Source organism: Anser anser (genome assembly GCF_964211835.1).
Source record: "Anser anser genome assembly, chromosome: 13".
NCBI lineage: Eukaryota > Metazoa > Chordata > Aves > Anseriformes > Anatidae > Anser > Anser anser.
The window spans coordinates 8,962,466-8,978,082 of NC_139734.1; the positions used below are offsets into that span (position 1 = coordinate 8,962,466).

The following is a 15,617-nucleotide window of genomic DNA, read 5'->3' on the forward strand; positions in this document are numbered from 1 at the left end:
GGAACTGCAGGCTGCGGAGAAAAGTATAACTATTCTGCAAAAGGGAGATGTGGGATAATTATGTCAGTCTAGATCTCTAACTTCTCAGTCACGTCTTAAGCATAAAATCTAGTAGCTAATATTGTCTCAAAGTTGTATTTGCAAAATACCTCCCTATTTTCTTATTGCCTCTATAAACATCAATCCACTTGCAAAGCAAGGTGCTCAGTCTCTCATATGTTTTGTATCAATGACTGCCATCATCTTATTATTCCCTGTGTAAAAGTATTTTCTTCTATCTGTTTTGGATGTGACACTGTTAATTAGTATCACATGGCCCTTGTTCTCAACATCAGAACATTGCCAAAGCATTTTTCATAACATCTGTTTTCCCTGTCTCCTTTGCCAGAGGAAATATGACTTGCTGTTCATTCACAGAGTTAACTTACCATACTGCTCCAGCAACGTGCTCTATCCTGGTAGGCAGGATATTCTGCAATTGCAATAGATCACAGTTTACAGTAATTTGCTCCCTGGAATATAAATATAGATAAAGAATATCAGTTAAATTCTATTTACATATACTTTGTTTAATTACAGACAAGAAACTTTTTAAGTTTGTTTTACCTACAACCAGAAGGCATAGTTTGAGTTTTTAATTCATTTGTGTGAGTACCTGTGGTACCAGAGGTCCTAAGATGTGATAGTCTTGGGCTGGAATGCATTGTGCTTAAAAAAGAAGGGAGCATTCTTATCCCAGTCACAAGCCTAAGACAATGAGACCTAAAGTCTCAAAACTACTGCACTGATAACAAGAAAATTATACATTTTTGGGGCAAAGAGTTCAAGAGTGCTCAATACAAAACAAAATTTAAACTCTGTTTGTTCATTGTTTGGCATTTCATTATGATAAAACAATTGCCATTGAAGTTAGAAAATAGAAATGTACTTTTTGTATGACCCCTCTTATAAAAGGACAAACAAAATATTAACAGCATCGTCAACTACTAATTAGTAGTAATTAGTATATCTTCTCTCTTATTCAGGAGCCCTCATTCAGACAAAGAAATACCTTTGCATAGCTACATTAAGCATTTTATTTATAAGTTAAAACATTAGAGTTTCTCAACTTATTGCATCTCTGGAAAATCAACAAGTACTGACTAAATAACTAGTTTTCAGCTGCAAACTAGTATAAAATTCCAGTTTACCTGTATAGTTTTGGAGGAATATACATAGAAAGGAAAAAAAATCATGTAACCGAAAGATGGTATCTTTGGAATTTAATAATTTGCACCATCAAAACACAAATTTATCTTTTAAGGGAACAAGAAGAATGTGAACAACTGCTAGTGTATAATAGACTCCTAGAAAATCTTCAGAATGCAAGGAGAACCAACAACTGTGAAAATAACTAGACCAAACAAAAGGTTTGCAAAGAAAGATGGTATCTATTGTATCAACCTACGTAGTGAGAAAACACAGAATGCTTTTTGGGACACAAATTTGTAAAATAAATAGACCCACCCTAAAAATACACCTAATTGTTCTCAGGTTGTAACTGTAATTAGAGCATCTGTGAAAAAAAGCGTGTAGTACACACCTCTGCCTGCAACCCCAGCCTTGTGTGTATCCTAAGAGCCCTAAACTGAATTTCATTGGAGACCTTAATGGCAGAACAAAGTGTTGGAAAATGTTGATGATACCTTAAATGGTGTATTTGAGGAACCCTGACACCCCTTGGAGCTGCTCCTTTGTGGAGATTTGACTGTCAGCTTGTACAAATAGATACAGGTACTGTGTTTCCATTGGTTAAACATGTTCAAGCCATCACTAAAACCAGAGAAAAGACAATATTAATCCTTGTACCTATAGTGCTCAGATGAAGCAGTGATAGATGATGAAGTGGTGACAGATGAGCTATCTTTGTCACCAAGACAAAGACAAAAAATGTTGCAGAACCCTGCAACTAGGCCTTCCCAATGCCTAAGTAAGGGGTACTGGCAATTGGAGATGAAGTAACTTTTTGCCTTTTTCTTTCCTTTTTTCCATAATGAACAGCAATGCTGATCACAGACCGTACACACCAGGTGGGCGCGAGCAGGCAGGTGAGACACCCCGGGCACCTCACCGTGTCCCCCTCAGGTGACCTAACAGCCACCAGCCCCACTCTTGGGATTCACTCCTGCCCCAATTCTACGACCCATTCCCCAAATCCCCTCACACAAATCCCCCCGGGGCTGCACAACCCCAGATACCCGCACCCAGCGCCCCCTCACGCCCCCCACCTCAAGCCGTCACAAAATGGCGCCCGGCGGGAGCGGCGCCCCCTGGCGAGGCGGGCAGCCGGGCCCCGGCCCCGCTCAGGGCGGGCGGCGGCAGGCGGCTGGGGCTGGGGCCGGGGCTGGGGCTGGGGCCGGGGCCGGGCTGCGCCTGAGGGGGGCCGCTCCCCTAGCCCCGCCGCGCTCCGCCCCGGGGGTGGCGGCGGCGAAGGGCGCCTGGAAGCGTCCGCTGCCGGTGGCAGCCGGCTGCAGCGGCGGCCGGAGGGGTAAGGGGAGCCCGGCCGGCGGAGGGGAGGGGAGTCCCGGCCCTGAGGAGCGGCCGCGGGGCTGCGGCTCCTCTCCGGGCCTGGCCGCTCAGGCTGAGGGGAAAGGCGGCCAGCGGGGGGCTTAATGAGGGGCGACAGCGGCCCTGAGGGGTGCTAGGCGGCGGGGCCGGCCCGGTACCGCCTCCTGTGCCACAGCGGCTGTCCCCGTGTCCCTGTTGGGCACCCCTGGGGGTCCGCTGGGTGGCCAAGTGGGTGCTGGGGGCCCGGTGGGTTTCCTCACAGGCATTGCGGGTGGGGTGGCTGCACCCAGGGAAAGGCTGCTGGGCGTGTGGGGAAAGGCAGAGTGGGTCCGGCCCTGCCCCACTTGGGTCCCCAGCACCCCGCTGACACCGCCTGTCTGACATGTTTGAGGGGTGGGTGCAGGCCTGGCTGTCACCGAGCTCATGCAGCGGGGTTCATCTTGGCGGGTGGTCCAGCAGCCGTGCTCGTGGTGCCTCCAGATGCTGTCCGAATTCAAGCATGCGTCCTGCTAAGCACAGGGACTGTGGCCTTGTGACCGGCTTATCAATTATTATAGGGTTCTTTTGTATTGTTCTTATCCCAACCTCAAAACATCCAGCATTAAACAGTGACACCAGCAGCGTTAGCTTTAAAAAGCCCCTTCTACTGCAATATTTGTGTGCAATATTGCAGCAGCAAGCAGTACTTCTGATCATCTCTGCTCTTCACTTAATTTTGTGCAGAGCAAGCTGAATAAACTAATCCTGCCCATTGAAAATCTGCATGTGTTTAAACCTCTTGTTTAAACTTCACCAAGTGACTGTTTCTGGTAAATGCTTTTCCCTGCGTGATAAACTCCTTCTGCTACTACAGATCAATGCATACTCTTGCCACCTTGCCATTTGCAGGGAGGTTTCCGTGCTGCCCACCTTTGCAGAATGAAGATATTTCCTCTGCCTTCAGCTGTGCCGCTGGAACCATTTGTGGGGCTGCACTGTGAACAAGAGCAGGGAACTGTCTGCAAAGTAACCTGGCAAAATAGGGCTTTCTTTTTCCCCCAGGCTAGCTCTTTTTCCTGACCCAGTTGATGGTGAGGTCTCAAAAACGGTTGTGATGGCCCAGGGCTTGGAATGAGTGGGAGTTTCCAGCTGGGAAGCTGGGGATGGTAAGAGCTGTTTAAGCCAGCAGTACTGGGTGCAAATGTGAGTGGCACCTTTGAATAAAATTACTCTTAGTACTTGCACTTTACTCATATGGTCTAAAAGGGTGTTTCAGTGTTTCACATTAAATATTGCCAGGCTGTTAATGTTTCCCTGAAGTCTAATTTTGTTTAATGTATGAACTTAGGTGGTGCATTTTAGGGTGTTATAAGGTACTTAGGTCAATGTGAAAAGAACCATGTAGATATTGAGGGAAGTCAGTTTCAGAGTTATTGATTTATCTTTGTGGTTTTCTTTGAGGATGTGAAAGGGTTACTGTAATACGTTAGCAGTATCTTGGGTTTCCATTGCAGTCTTGTGGGGGATATGTTTAAATGGTGATAGAAAGTAGGCCTGAAGGAGTGCATTCTCCTCTGTGCATGGCACTGACCAAATCCATACTGTGTACAGTTTTGGGATTCATACGATTTAAATTGGAAATTAGAATAGCACAGTGAAAGTTACTCAGAGGCTGGAGAAACTGCCTTACAGTGAGAGACCATAAGCTCTTAAAGAGCACAAACACAGTATTTTATATCAAAATGATGACTTACAGACACCCTAATTATAGCCCGTAGGAGGGAAAAACACAAACACATCTAGATATTAAAAATATGTGAATCTAGGACAGGAATGCTTGTGAAAAATCGGTGTCTGCAAATGGTTTCCATTTCATTGGTGAATGAGTAAGGACTGGAACAAACTGCCCATGGGAGGTGGCAGATTTTCATACCCTGGTGTTTTCAAAGCAGGACCAGGTAGGTTTCCCTCCTGGAAGAGGTGCTTTTAGTCAAATAGGAGGGCTAAGTTTTGTGCCTTGTCACTGGTGTAAAACTAAAGTGGAATACAGCACAGGCCAGAGTAAGTGAATTGATGGTCTGTTATGGTACCAATTAGTGTGAATCTGTTCTGTAATGCTGTATTAGATTAGGCTCCCGAGGCATAGGAAGTTACTGGATTTCACAGGAATTCCTCAGCAGAGCTGGGAACTGATCGCAAATTTGTATTGTCTCAGGTCGCTGTCTCAGTTCCTTGTTTCCTTTTTATATTTTACAGTATTTAGCAGGGGGTGAGGGTGGGTGTACACTGGGGTTAGCAGAAGATGTGATCACAGAAGAAAGACATGCAGGTAGCAAGGGGCAGTTGAGCCTGCAGTTACTGTAATAAACAACAGTGCAAGGGTAAATGTGTTCCTAATGTTATAACCACGGCAGAATGGCTAAAAGTGAATATCCATTTGGTAATGAGGTCTAGTGTCAGATTCCTTGTGATTTATCGGTTGGAAGAATTAAAACCTGAAGATGACAGCTTATTAATCTGTCAGGGTTGATTCCAAAAGGCCACGAAGCTGAGCGGCAAAGCCACAGTGGATGAGATAGTAAATAATTATGTGCTTTGTACACAGTTACGTCGTGAGAAATACGTTTCTAATGCTTAAATTGCTCCTGGCTGTGAATAAGAGTAGGGAGGAGCAAGGATAATGGCCTGCACTACCAAGCCACTATAGATGACTTGCAGACAGCTCTATGCCAAGACTTTTGAGCTTACTATTAGGTGATTTAATGCAGTAGTAGGAATATGGTTGTGTCTGTGATGTTGTGAAGGATATCAGTGAAGAAGGATTTGCAAAGACAGGATAGTATCAGCTGATTTAATAGAATACGTACTTGCAGAAAAAGACGAGCTTTGGGCCCACCAGCTCTTTCTTTCTCAGGTCTTACACATTTACAGGTTTCAACAGTAGCGTCTGGATGTTCTCACCTGCTTCAACTCAAATCTAAGTGTGATGGAAAAAGTATGGTTTATAATAAAATAACAGGTAGCTGTAGGAAGCTCTTTATCTCCATGCACAGTGGGTAGAAGGGATTCTAAAGAGTAATGACTTTTCCAGTTCTGTAGTAAGAACTTTGGTTGTCTTAAAGTATCTGCTCTGCTTTGTACGTGGTGATGTACACATGCTACTGCAGTAAATCACATATCTATGAAGATTTTTACACATACATACTTAGGTAAAACACACATACACACACACACACACATATATATATATATATGCATGCAAGTATCTGCATTCACAGGTTAATTCAGAGAGTCAGCCTTATCCAACAAAGTTGGTTTAGTTTGGAGTGAATTTCCTTAATAGGAGCAATTCAGTGCTGCAATGTGTGCTTCCAGAGTCCTGATTTTTTACGACACTAGCATTTTCTTCAGTCCACATGTCTTTTTTGTTCATTCTTAGTAAACCTTAGCCACCCTCTTTTACCAGGTGGCTTCTTGCACTGCACTTGCCTCCCCGTACAGACTCCTAGATTGAAGGCCAACAGGCATTCCCTAAGTAATGCCAGCAGAGTTTTTAACCTGTCACAACCAGCTTGTAGGCTTTTGTCAGGTTGCTAAGTCTGCTAACCAGCTGATACTCCTCCATAAACTTTGAGGCATTTAATCATATCAGGGGAAAAACGTAAGACTTGTTTTTTTTTCAGTGGATGTAACCAATACTGATATCTGAACGTTGTATATCTGAACTTGAGGTCTTTAATCCAATAATGGGGTCTTACTTTTTGATTTTCTGGAAAACTGGTGTAGGTAAGCTAAAAGTTGTAAATATTTTCAGTGTGGTTGGTATTGAAGTGCTATGCTTATTGTGGCATTATTAGAGAAAGTTTGCAGCCTGCAAGCTTCATTTCAGCAGCCTAATAGCATATCTCCATAACTATTTATCAGGGTGTGCCCTGTTTCAGTACTTTTTCCAGCAGATATTTTCTAAACTGTGACCCTAACAATATGTCTCAATGCTGGAAATAACACTTTATATCACGTTTCTAGTGTAGATGCATCTTGATGCAATTTGCTTGAATGTTTTCTAACATGCTTGCATCTGGGTATTTAAAGCTGATTAAATGCAGCACACAACAGGATTCATCATTTCTTGCTAGGTAAACAAGCATTGGATCCAAAAGATGTTGCTCCGAGTGTCAGCGAACTCTAATTTTGGCAGAACTGCATGAATTGTACAGCTAGCAACTCTCTGCTGAACATACTGAACTTTGGGTCTCCAGAAGAGCGTGCCAGTAACAAGTTTGGCCAAAGGTATGATGTCAGCTTGCGAACCCCTGGTGTTGTAGCAGGAGATGTTTGGGGGTGGGTGTTTGAGCTTAACAGACGTTTCGTAGTGTGAACTTCAGAGGACATGTTCTGGTATTCCACAACAGAGAAAGTAATTCTCTCGAGTGAAGTAGTATTTGGTAGTCACCTGGGATGTTTCTTGTTTGTGTAGCAGGCTGTGTTTGTACGTGGCAAACTGGACTGGTAAGTCTGATTCTTTCTTCTGTGACAGGTGACTTTTGATACAACCAGAAATTTTAGTGAAGGAGCCATAAAGAAAGAGAAGCCTGAAAAGACTGACACTCCGAGAACAGAAGCACAAGGGGAAAAAAGGGTTTGAAAGGTGAGAGTGTATTTTTAGAGAATGTTCTATTTTCTTAAGATTTGCTAGACTATTCCATACCAAGTAAAATCCAGGAAAGGAGATGCTACTGTTTTTTTGTTTTGGTTTGGTTTTTATTTTTTTTAAAAAAAAAAAGCTTTGAGGAAACAGGAGGCGACAAACTTGAAGCAATACTGAGTAGTTCTAAATTTGTGTGTTACTGCAGGGAAAAAAAAAGCAACATGACAATTCTGTGTGTAAGGCATAGATGAAGGAGTCTGTTATGATAAAGAGGTTGGACTAGAGACATCCGGGGGTCCTTTCAGGCTTGATTATTCTAAGATTCTGTGGACCTGGGGTGAAATTTGAGAGCTGAGGCTTGGTTGCTTAAAATTCTGCATGTGCTTTTTATTTGTGTGTTTGCTTTTTCATTGTTCTGTGCTGCAACACCACAAATTAATGTCTTTATGCTCTGAAGTATGCCTTCCAGTTGGCTGGAAGGTTCAAAGCTAGAAACAAACACTTTTTCTGCCTTCCTGTCCACCCCTTTTTACATATTAGTTTTTCATTGTTGTTATCTTTAGGGCAGTGGTTTAGGATTTTTGTATGCAAGTAACAGTAGTATGTGGAAACTTTAATATTTGGTAGTGTGTTTGTATTGCACACGAGACTGTCGCTGGTAATTAATCATGTTACACACCTCCATATTAAAAAAAAAAACAACCCTTTGGTATGATCGATCTCTGAAAACATTGCTCTGCTTCCGTTGCTAATTGAGAATCTTCTTACTCAAATACTTTAAAAATAGATATTTTAAATGTTTGTGTGAACATTTTGTTCCTTGAATTTTCTGGAGTTTTCTGTGACAAATCATGTTGGTTGTTTAGTAGATCTGTTTTCTACAGGACAAGGTTTCCAAAAAGTGGTGACAGCTTCAGCTTGAATTTTTATAACAATGGAAATAGTCTTGTAATGTCTTTTAAATGGCACCCTCATGCTAATCTGTAGGGGAGCTTTGTTAAGGTAAGAATTAGATCTGAATGATCAGCTTCTGGTTGTGTCCTTGGAGACAAAAGATAATGTGAATCTGTCTTCTTGGCAGTGCATATAAAGAAAACCCTAGAATACAAACCGTTTGAAGAGACAAGTACAGAACTAACGTGTTCTAAATGTGTGCATCAGTTAGATGCGTGTCATCAATATGCAATGTTTTTTAAATATATCATTCTAACAGCCAAGATTTCTTATTAGCCACATGTGGATTCTTGGTGACTGGTTGTTTATTGTTAGCATTTCAAAGACTGACATCCAATCTCCCAGGACTCGAAATGTAAAACAAGTGTCGTCTAAATTGTCCCATATTGATAACTACCTAGAAAAAAACGTGGTGATGAACAAAAAGTTCAAGAGAGAAAAAAGAAAGCTAAGCTCAAGAGGAGAGAAGAGAGGCAGATAGATGGAGATGAAAAACATCCCCAAAAGCAGAAGGTACCAGCTGAAGAACAGCAGTGGCCAGAGAATATGCCTGAATGGGAAGAAAGGAAATCCCTGCTAGCTCAGAGAAGAGTGGAGTCTGTCAGACTGCTTACGGTCCTGTTAAACCGTGTGAAAGTAAGAACATTTTCAAACATATTTTAAGTTATGAAGGATATTTGTTAGATCTTGAATAGTTGAGTAGACGTTTGGTGTCTTGATGCTGCTCAAAAGAATGCCTTGAGAGTGATTAAGAAGGCCTGAGGTCCAAGTCTTGTGACAGTTTGCCCTTAGACAGTTTGCCCTACCCAAAGGTAGTGTGATCCTACCCAGAAACTTTGTCTTTGATGTTTGTTTGAGGCCTTGTCTTTACTGTGTAAAAATAGGGCTGGAAGGACCACATCAATCTCTTAGACTTGATCCAACATTGGAAACAGGGAGGTTAGGGAATGCAAAGGAAGATGTCTCTGCTTATTTTGGTCTCAAGTCTGCAAGTGAAAGAATTAAATTGATATGGATTATGCTGCTTTCATTTCTAATAGCTTCTCTGTTGGGGCCAACACTAAGCTATCAGTTTTGTCTGATTCAGCTAATGTCTTGAGAAAGTCAGCAGAGGACTGATAAAAATTGGAGTGTTTTGTAGAGAAATTATGTTTAGAGGCTTATTTTAGTGCTTTGGGATTAACAAACAAAAAAGTTTGAAATCGAAGGAGTGCTAACGTGATTTTTTCTTCACTATTTGCTATAGAAAAATTTGCTTGCATCTTTTAACAAGTGTGTTTTTCCCCAATCCTTAAGATTGGGGAAAAAGATTGATTCTAAAGCACTATCACTAAGAGTTGAAGTCAGAGGCTACAGTTGCCATTCTGTGTGAATTTTTAGGGCTCCATAATGTCTTATATTGACCTTCTTAATTGTGAAATTAATGAGTTAAATAAACTTTTTTCTTGGTTTCATCACTTGGAAGGCTTTAGATTGGTTGTATTTGGACCCATAAAAACTACATAGAATATTTAGAACAATCACTTTACTATATCTACAAATGTCTTGCAACTTTTCTGTTGCATACAACACTGATTGTGACGCTTTAATAAAACAGAATAAATATTTTCTTGTGCAGTTGTAGTGAGATAGATGAATTGGTTGAAAGATTAACTGTCCTATTTGAGAATGCAGCATTCTGAAACAATGAAGTATTGTTAGTTTTAGATTAGCAGTAGTGAGATTGTATGATCAAGCTCTGCATGAAGCCAAATTTATCCCTCACCTGTATAATTCTTCTGAATGTACAACTGCATATTTATGAGTTTGCAGTTTAGCAGTCTTTACTGTTCTCTACGCTCAATAAACGTACATAATCATTTTCCTGATTTTTATTTGAAGGATTTTGTACAGTTGGCAAGTCAAAAAGTGGATCCTTCACTGGGCGTAAGGAAGGACGATTCCTTTTCTGAAAGAGCATTAAAAGACGTTCATCAGGAACAGATTAACTCTCGTTGTAATACGCAAAAAGAGTTGAAGCATAAGGAGGAGTTTAAGTGTCAATTAACCCAAAAAAGCAGCAGCTTATCTAGTGAGGAAGGAGATGTGACTAAGTTCCATGCGTCTACTTCTCATATAGTCAGGACAATTTTAAATGACAGTACAGCCCTGAGTTCTGACAGATTGACTGGCAGAGATGTGCACAACTCCTTTGGCTGTGGATCTTTGCTGATTACAGTTACCCAAGACTGCAAAGTCATCAAATCTCTGGATGGAAGGGACTGCCCAACATTGAATGTAGTTCACACACAGACAGTGTCTGAGGATGGTTGCAGAAAGCAAAAGGTTTACGAGACTGATGAATTCATTCATTATTTATTAAATTACTACCAGACACCAAGCTATGCACGTGTTTGCTTAGAGCCAAAAAATTCTGCAAACAAGTCCTGGTGGAAGAGAGTGGTGTCTGATGATGATAGTGGTTTCCACATCAGCTTGAGTAACAAACACGGCCAGCATTTCAGAGAAGTGAGTCTTGTACAAAACCTTAACAAGAGAAATTTTATTAGTGATGATAATTATAGACTGGTGATCACAGTTGGGGAATTGGAATCAACAGACACAGTGTTGAAAAACAAGGCCTATGCAAGTCAGCTTGCAAAAAAGTTGCAAGTACAGAGGAATGAGACACTCTCTGTTGATTGCTTACCATATGCTGGACTGAATCATTCTTTGGATTGCACTACCGTTACTCATGATAAGGAGCTCAATCAAGAAGATGGTAGAAATGAAGTTACCATACCATACAAAATATGTAGATCTGCTTGCAAATTAAAGGATTTGTTGGAAGAGATCAGTGATTCCGAGTACTTTAGTGAGGCGTGTGGTGGTGCAATGAAGAGAACAGAAAGAAGGTGTGAAGAAATGTACAGCAATTATGATAAAGGGTGCTTGCCTACAAGAAAGAGGGAGAGAAAATTACTGGTTTATCTTAAAAATGTAACTCTGGAAGGTCAAGAAAAGGAAAGCAGGAAATGTGACTTCTGTTCTAATTCCGCCCTTGAGGGCTTGGCAAGGCAGTGTGAACACAAGCTTAAAAAGTCATGCAAGAGGTCTAGTAGTAAGTTAAGACATGAAGGACAGAAAAGTGAGAGACAATCCAGGGAAGAGGAGAGAAATACTCGCAAAATGAAGAAAAAGAGAAAAAAGCTTTCTTCTAATCTTTTATCTGATGAATGTGGCTTTTCAGAGGCGGACAGTTGCATACAGCTGGAGTCACTTAGAAAGATACAAAGAAAATGTAATAAAGCATTCCACGACGAAGTGAAATTCAAGACTCTTCACACAGCTGTGGCAGCACCAGACATTACCGCTTCTGATGGCTCGCCACTTCAAGAGACTCTCCAGAGCCCAGGTGAGAAAGAGGTAAACTGGAGCTGAAATGAGTGAGTTTGATAGTGTTAGGTCTCTGGCAGGTGAGGTTAGTTGCTGCAGTTCTTCTTAAAGTGATGAATGGGTAAGTGTTTTTTTTTTTTGTACCATATTTGTACTTTTTAAAAACTGACTTCTCTGCAATTAAGGGTTTTGTCGGTTCAGCTCAGAAACACTGCAAGCAGCTGAGGTTAGAGAGTAGTATTTGTCTCTTAAATCAGGTAGCAAAGTTTCCCTCGTGCATTAGCAGATAGGTTGTTGTGCCATTAATAACAACGTGCATGCTAATGACTCACCATGCTCTAGACACTCACCAAAAAGTTGTTAGGCAGCTCAGTATGTGGTACATCTGGGTGGGAGGTACTGTCTGAAGTGAGTGATTTTAGTATGTATGTGGTCATCTGATTTCTATACACGATTGCTACATTTCTGGATATTGTTACTGACAGCCCTTTCTCAATTCACTGTGCTTTCAAGTTTACTAGCAGCCACCTAACATCTGCCTCCCTGTACCTTTTTTTCCCCCCAACAAAGTCATTTCAAGTAACTTTTTCATATACTTATCTACAGGAGATGACAGGAAATTAATGTTGAGAAGAGAGACGGATGCAGATGTCAGAGGATGCCCTCTCTTTCCTCTTGAGATAATTCAGACAAACCCCTGCTCAGATTCTTTCTGTGGAGCAGAGCCCAGAAGAGGATGCTGAACAGCTACTAATATAATAGCTCTTAAGCTTCTGTGTAGAAGTGGGAGAAGAAAGCCCTTTAGCCGTTAAAAGTTATTGGAAATACTGGGGCTTTTTTTGCTTAGATAATTCCTTCAGTCCGAATAAACTAAGTGGTGTAGTGAGCCACAAAACCAGAATTTTTATTTGCTTTTTGGATAAGAGGACCAAAATTTTCCCCAGGGCCAAACAAACTTGTATGGACCAGTTGCTAAGAATTCGAAGGTTTACAGATTGAGATCTCAGACTTAGTCTGATTAAAGGTAGGCAACCACGTAAATGTCAAAGTTACAGTATTTACTAGTAACGAGCCTGTGGAAAACAAACAAACAAACAAAACCCCACATGGAGATATGTAAGTCTTAGGGCAAGCATACAAAGTGCCTCCTCAATCAGATTGTTAAAATGATGGGACTGGAAGGAGTGGGGGACATGTGTTCTCAGTTGTGGGGAATAACAGCTTCCCAAATATGAAAATATCCTATCTTCTGAAAGTGTTTCTGAAAACTTGTCTTTAGGAGAAGGGATTTCACAAAACTTTTGTTAAATATAGTGCTTCGGAAATCTGAATGATGATCTAAGCAGAGCTCTGAATGTTGGACAGTAAAAGGGCAACGATTGTCAGCATGCTGACAGCTCGCACACGTGCAGGCTGAAAATTTGTTCACAAGATTTCAAAACCATGCCCTTTTGAAGGCACATGCAATGAGATAGCTATTTAGTACAAGTTAGCTTACAGAAAATTCCAGAGGAATTGTCTAATGTTGTTAAATTTCTGCTGCATGGAGGTAAAAATGTGAAAACGCAGTCTAGGAGCTTGAGTTATATCCATATTTACTCAGCTGGCTATATTTAGAAGACAGACAGTTGCTCTTGGACAAAGTCCCTTAGCAAGATATAGAGGATCGGTTCTAAGTACAATACACTGATTATTTCAGCTTTCATTTTAGTATGCTTAATTTATTACATGTCAATATACTAAATTAATGTGATGATGTTGCCTTTCTTTTATAGCATCTTACCCATGTTTGTAACTTCTGCTCTAATAAATTGTAATTAAAAAAAAAAAAGTAATTGTTCATGGTAGATTGGTTTTCCCCGTGTTCAGTATTGGTGACTCCTACGGGCTTTGCCAGACTTTATCAGCTGTCTCTTCGCATGTTCAGATGTTGAGTGCCTTTTCAGGATCATGAATAACAAATGGTTGCTACTCAAAGTACTGTCCATCTATTGCTTCTATCTTAAACAAAAACCAACAACAAACCCTTATTTTCTCAACAGAGTTATTTTCTGACTGTTTCGGAGAACATTCATGCCCCTCTTAAGTCTCCTTTTTAGTACTTCAGTAGATTTTCATTACTGTAAATTGTATTTGTTGACCACATAAAATGTTTCAGTTGCACTGCTATGACATACCAAGGGTGTTTTTTCTCTATGCAAAATTTACAGATTAAAGAAAAGAAGACAAAACTTTCCCCTGTCAGTCTCTAGACAGTTCTGTACTGTAAGTACCCTTTTCCCAAGAGGTAGCCCTTTCAATTACAGGTGAGGAAGTATTTATTTGTGTTAATCTAAGGGTGCAGGAACTCTAAATTTCTTTCAGTGTAAATTTCCAGTGTTTTTATCAATGTTGTCACAACAGTCAACAAATAAATACACCAATTCTGTAATTGCTTCTTGTGTTTACCTACATTGATTGAAATTGATAAAGCAAATCCCTTCTATCTCCTCATTCAGTATAAAGCATTGTTACTGAATAAAAGACGTGCACATTCAACTGAGACAACACGGTAATTTTCATACTGAAATATGTTTTCCCTTTTTGTTTACAGGTGGGTTTATTTAGAACCTGTTCTCAGGTGGTTTAGTATTAGTTTCTCACTTTTTCTACTTGCACATTTAATTTGAGCCCCATCTTTCCCTATGCTGGACTGTTCAGTATAATCTTATTATCCTGAAGACTAATCTTTTAAGTTGTATATAACAGTTTGTTTTAAGACTCTTTAAACACATAGCTTTGTAAGTTAAATTTCATTTGTGTTTAGGAGTAAATGTCACATCTCAATTATGGAAGTTATAGAATGTTTATATAACTTGAACATTTAATAGGTGAAAAGAGGCATTAAAATCAGCATTCAAATAGTTGAGGAACAGAAATGTATAACATTCCCAGCAGAATTTCACATCTTTGCGTGAGCTTGGTTTATGCTGTTGTATTCAGACGGTGTTTCAAGGAGTGATGGGGTTTGGGTTTTTTCTTTTTTTTTATGAATTGTTGTTTACTGTGACACTTGTAGTATGAAGTAAGGCTCTGAGGCTGTAGATCTTGCGATACGTCCTTTTCCTCTAAATCCAGCAATTCCAAGCAGTGCATAGAAATATCTGCCCTTTTACCTCACCTATTGTAAAACCACTAGAGATAATTAAGAGCAGGCAGTGCCCAGATGAGGGAAACTTCTGTATTTTACGAAGCAGTGGACTGTATGCCACAACTGGCTGGGAATGAGACGCTGCTTGTTTTGATTTGCTCTAGAGTTCTTGAAGTATGTTTTCATGACACGAGTAACTGGTATTTCAACACTTTGGATGAGGGAGATTGACAATCTCTACTTTTAGTTTTTCATTGTCCTCCTTGGTTAATATACAAATGATTAAGTTACGCAGTGTGTTTTTTTTGCTTAGTCATTGCAACCAGTCAGTTGAAGGAAGAGATCAAGTTGCGATGAACAAAAAGAAGACAGAAAACACCCATTTTCTCTAGCACTTCAGGAGAAAATGTGTGCCTGCTGCTTCATGAAACCACTGTTCTTGTGATTCACTCCTTTCCCTTTCATGATGATTTTTTTCTCTGAAAAGGTACTGCTCTTATCTGAATTGTACTGCTTCCCTCCCAGGAGGCACACGTGCTTAATATTACACTTTGTCCTGTGTTACTGCCAGTTTTCTGTCATTTATTTGGGAAGCATCATATTGTGATGTGCAGATTCATACTTAAAATAGTGCTTGGTTCCTCAGGATTTGTTGTGGACTAACTTAAGAGTCAGCGTTGGACCTACTGAAGGGTGGGTTACAGCCCAGCCCAGTTCCACTGCGTGACAGCCTTCCAGAACTCCAGCTTTTGCTCAGTGTCAGCAAATACTTGTTTCTTTTATGCCTAACTCTGCTTTTGCAACAGTAAAATATGTGAACATGTTCTGAATTTAGTATTCTATTAAAAATTGTTATGCTACAGAACTACATTCAGAGCCATTCAGCTTGAACGTGTTATACTCAATCTACATGTTGAATAACGTAAGAAAGACAGATTGTAGGCTGTAAAATTTGTAACACTGGGGGAGGATTAGCCATCACTT

At 40.6% G+C, this 15,617-nt stretch overlaps 1 protein-coding gene across 2 annotated transcripts; it reads left to right on the forward strand.

Annotated features, from left to right (window-relative positions):
* Positions 1–2,350: 2,350 nt before the first annotated feature.
* Positions 2,351–13,934, forward strand: LOC310880853 (A-kinase anchor protein 17B-like). Of its 2 annotated transcripts, none has more exons than XM_083797285.1 (6): positions 2,351–2,527; positions 6,663–6,816; positions 7,064–7,174; positions 8,444–8,764; positions 10,010–11,522; positions 12,110–13,934. In XM_083797285.1, the coding sequence occupies exons 4-6, from the start codon at positions 8,675–8,677 to the stop codon at positions 12,244–12,246; spliced, it is 1,740 nt and encodes a 579-aa protein (XP_083653411.1). In that variant the 5' UTR covers positions 2,351–2,527; positions 6,663–6,816; positions 7,064–7,174; positions 8,444–8,674; the 3' UTR covers positions 12,247–13,934. The 2 variants fall into 2 exon arrangements, with proteins under 2 accessions (XP_083653411.1, XP_083653410.1); XM_083797284.1 differs by having other exon boundaries at positions 8,530–8,764.
* The last annotated feature ends 1,683 nt before the right edge of the window (positions 13,935–15,617 follow it).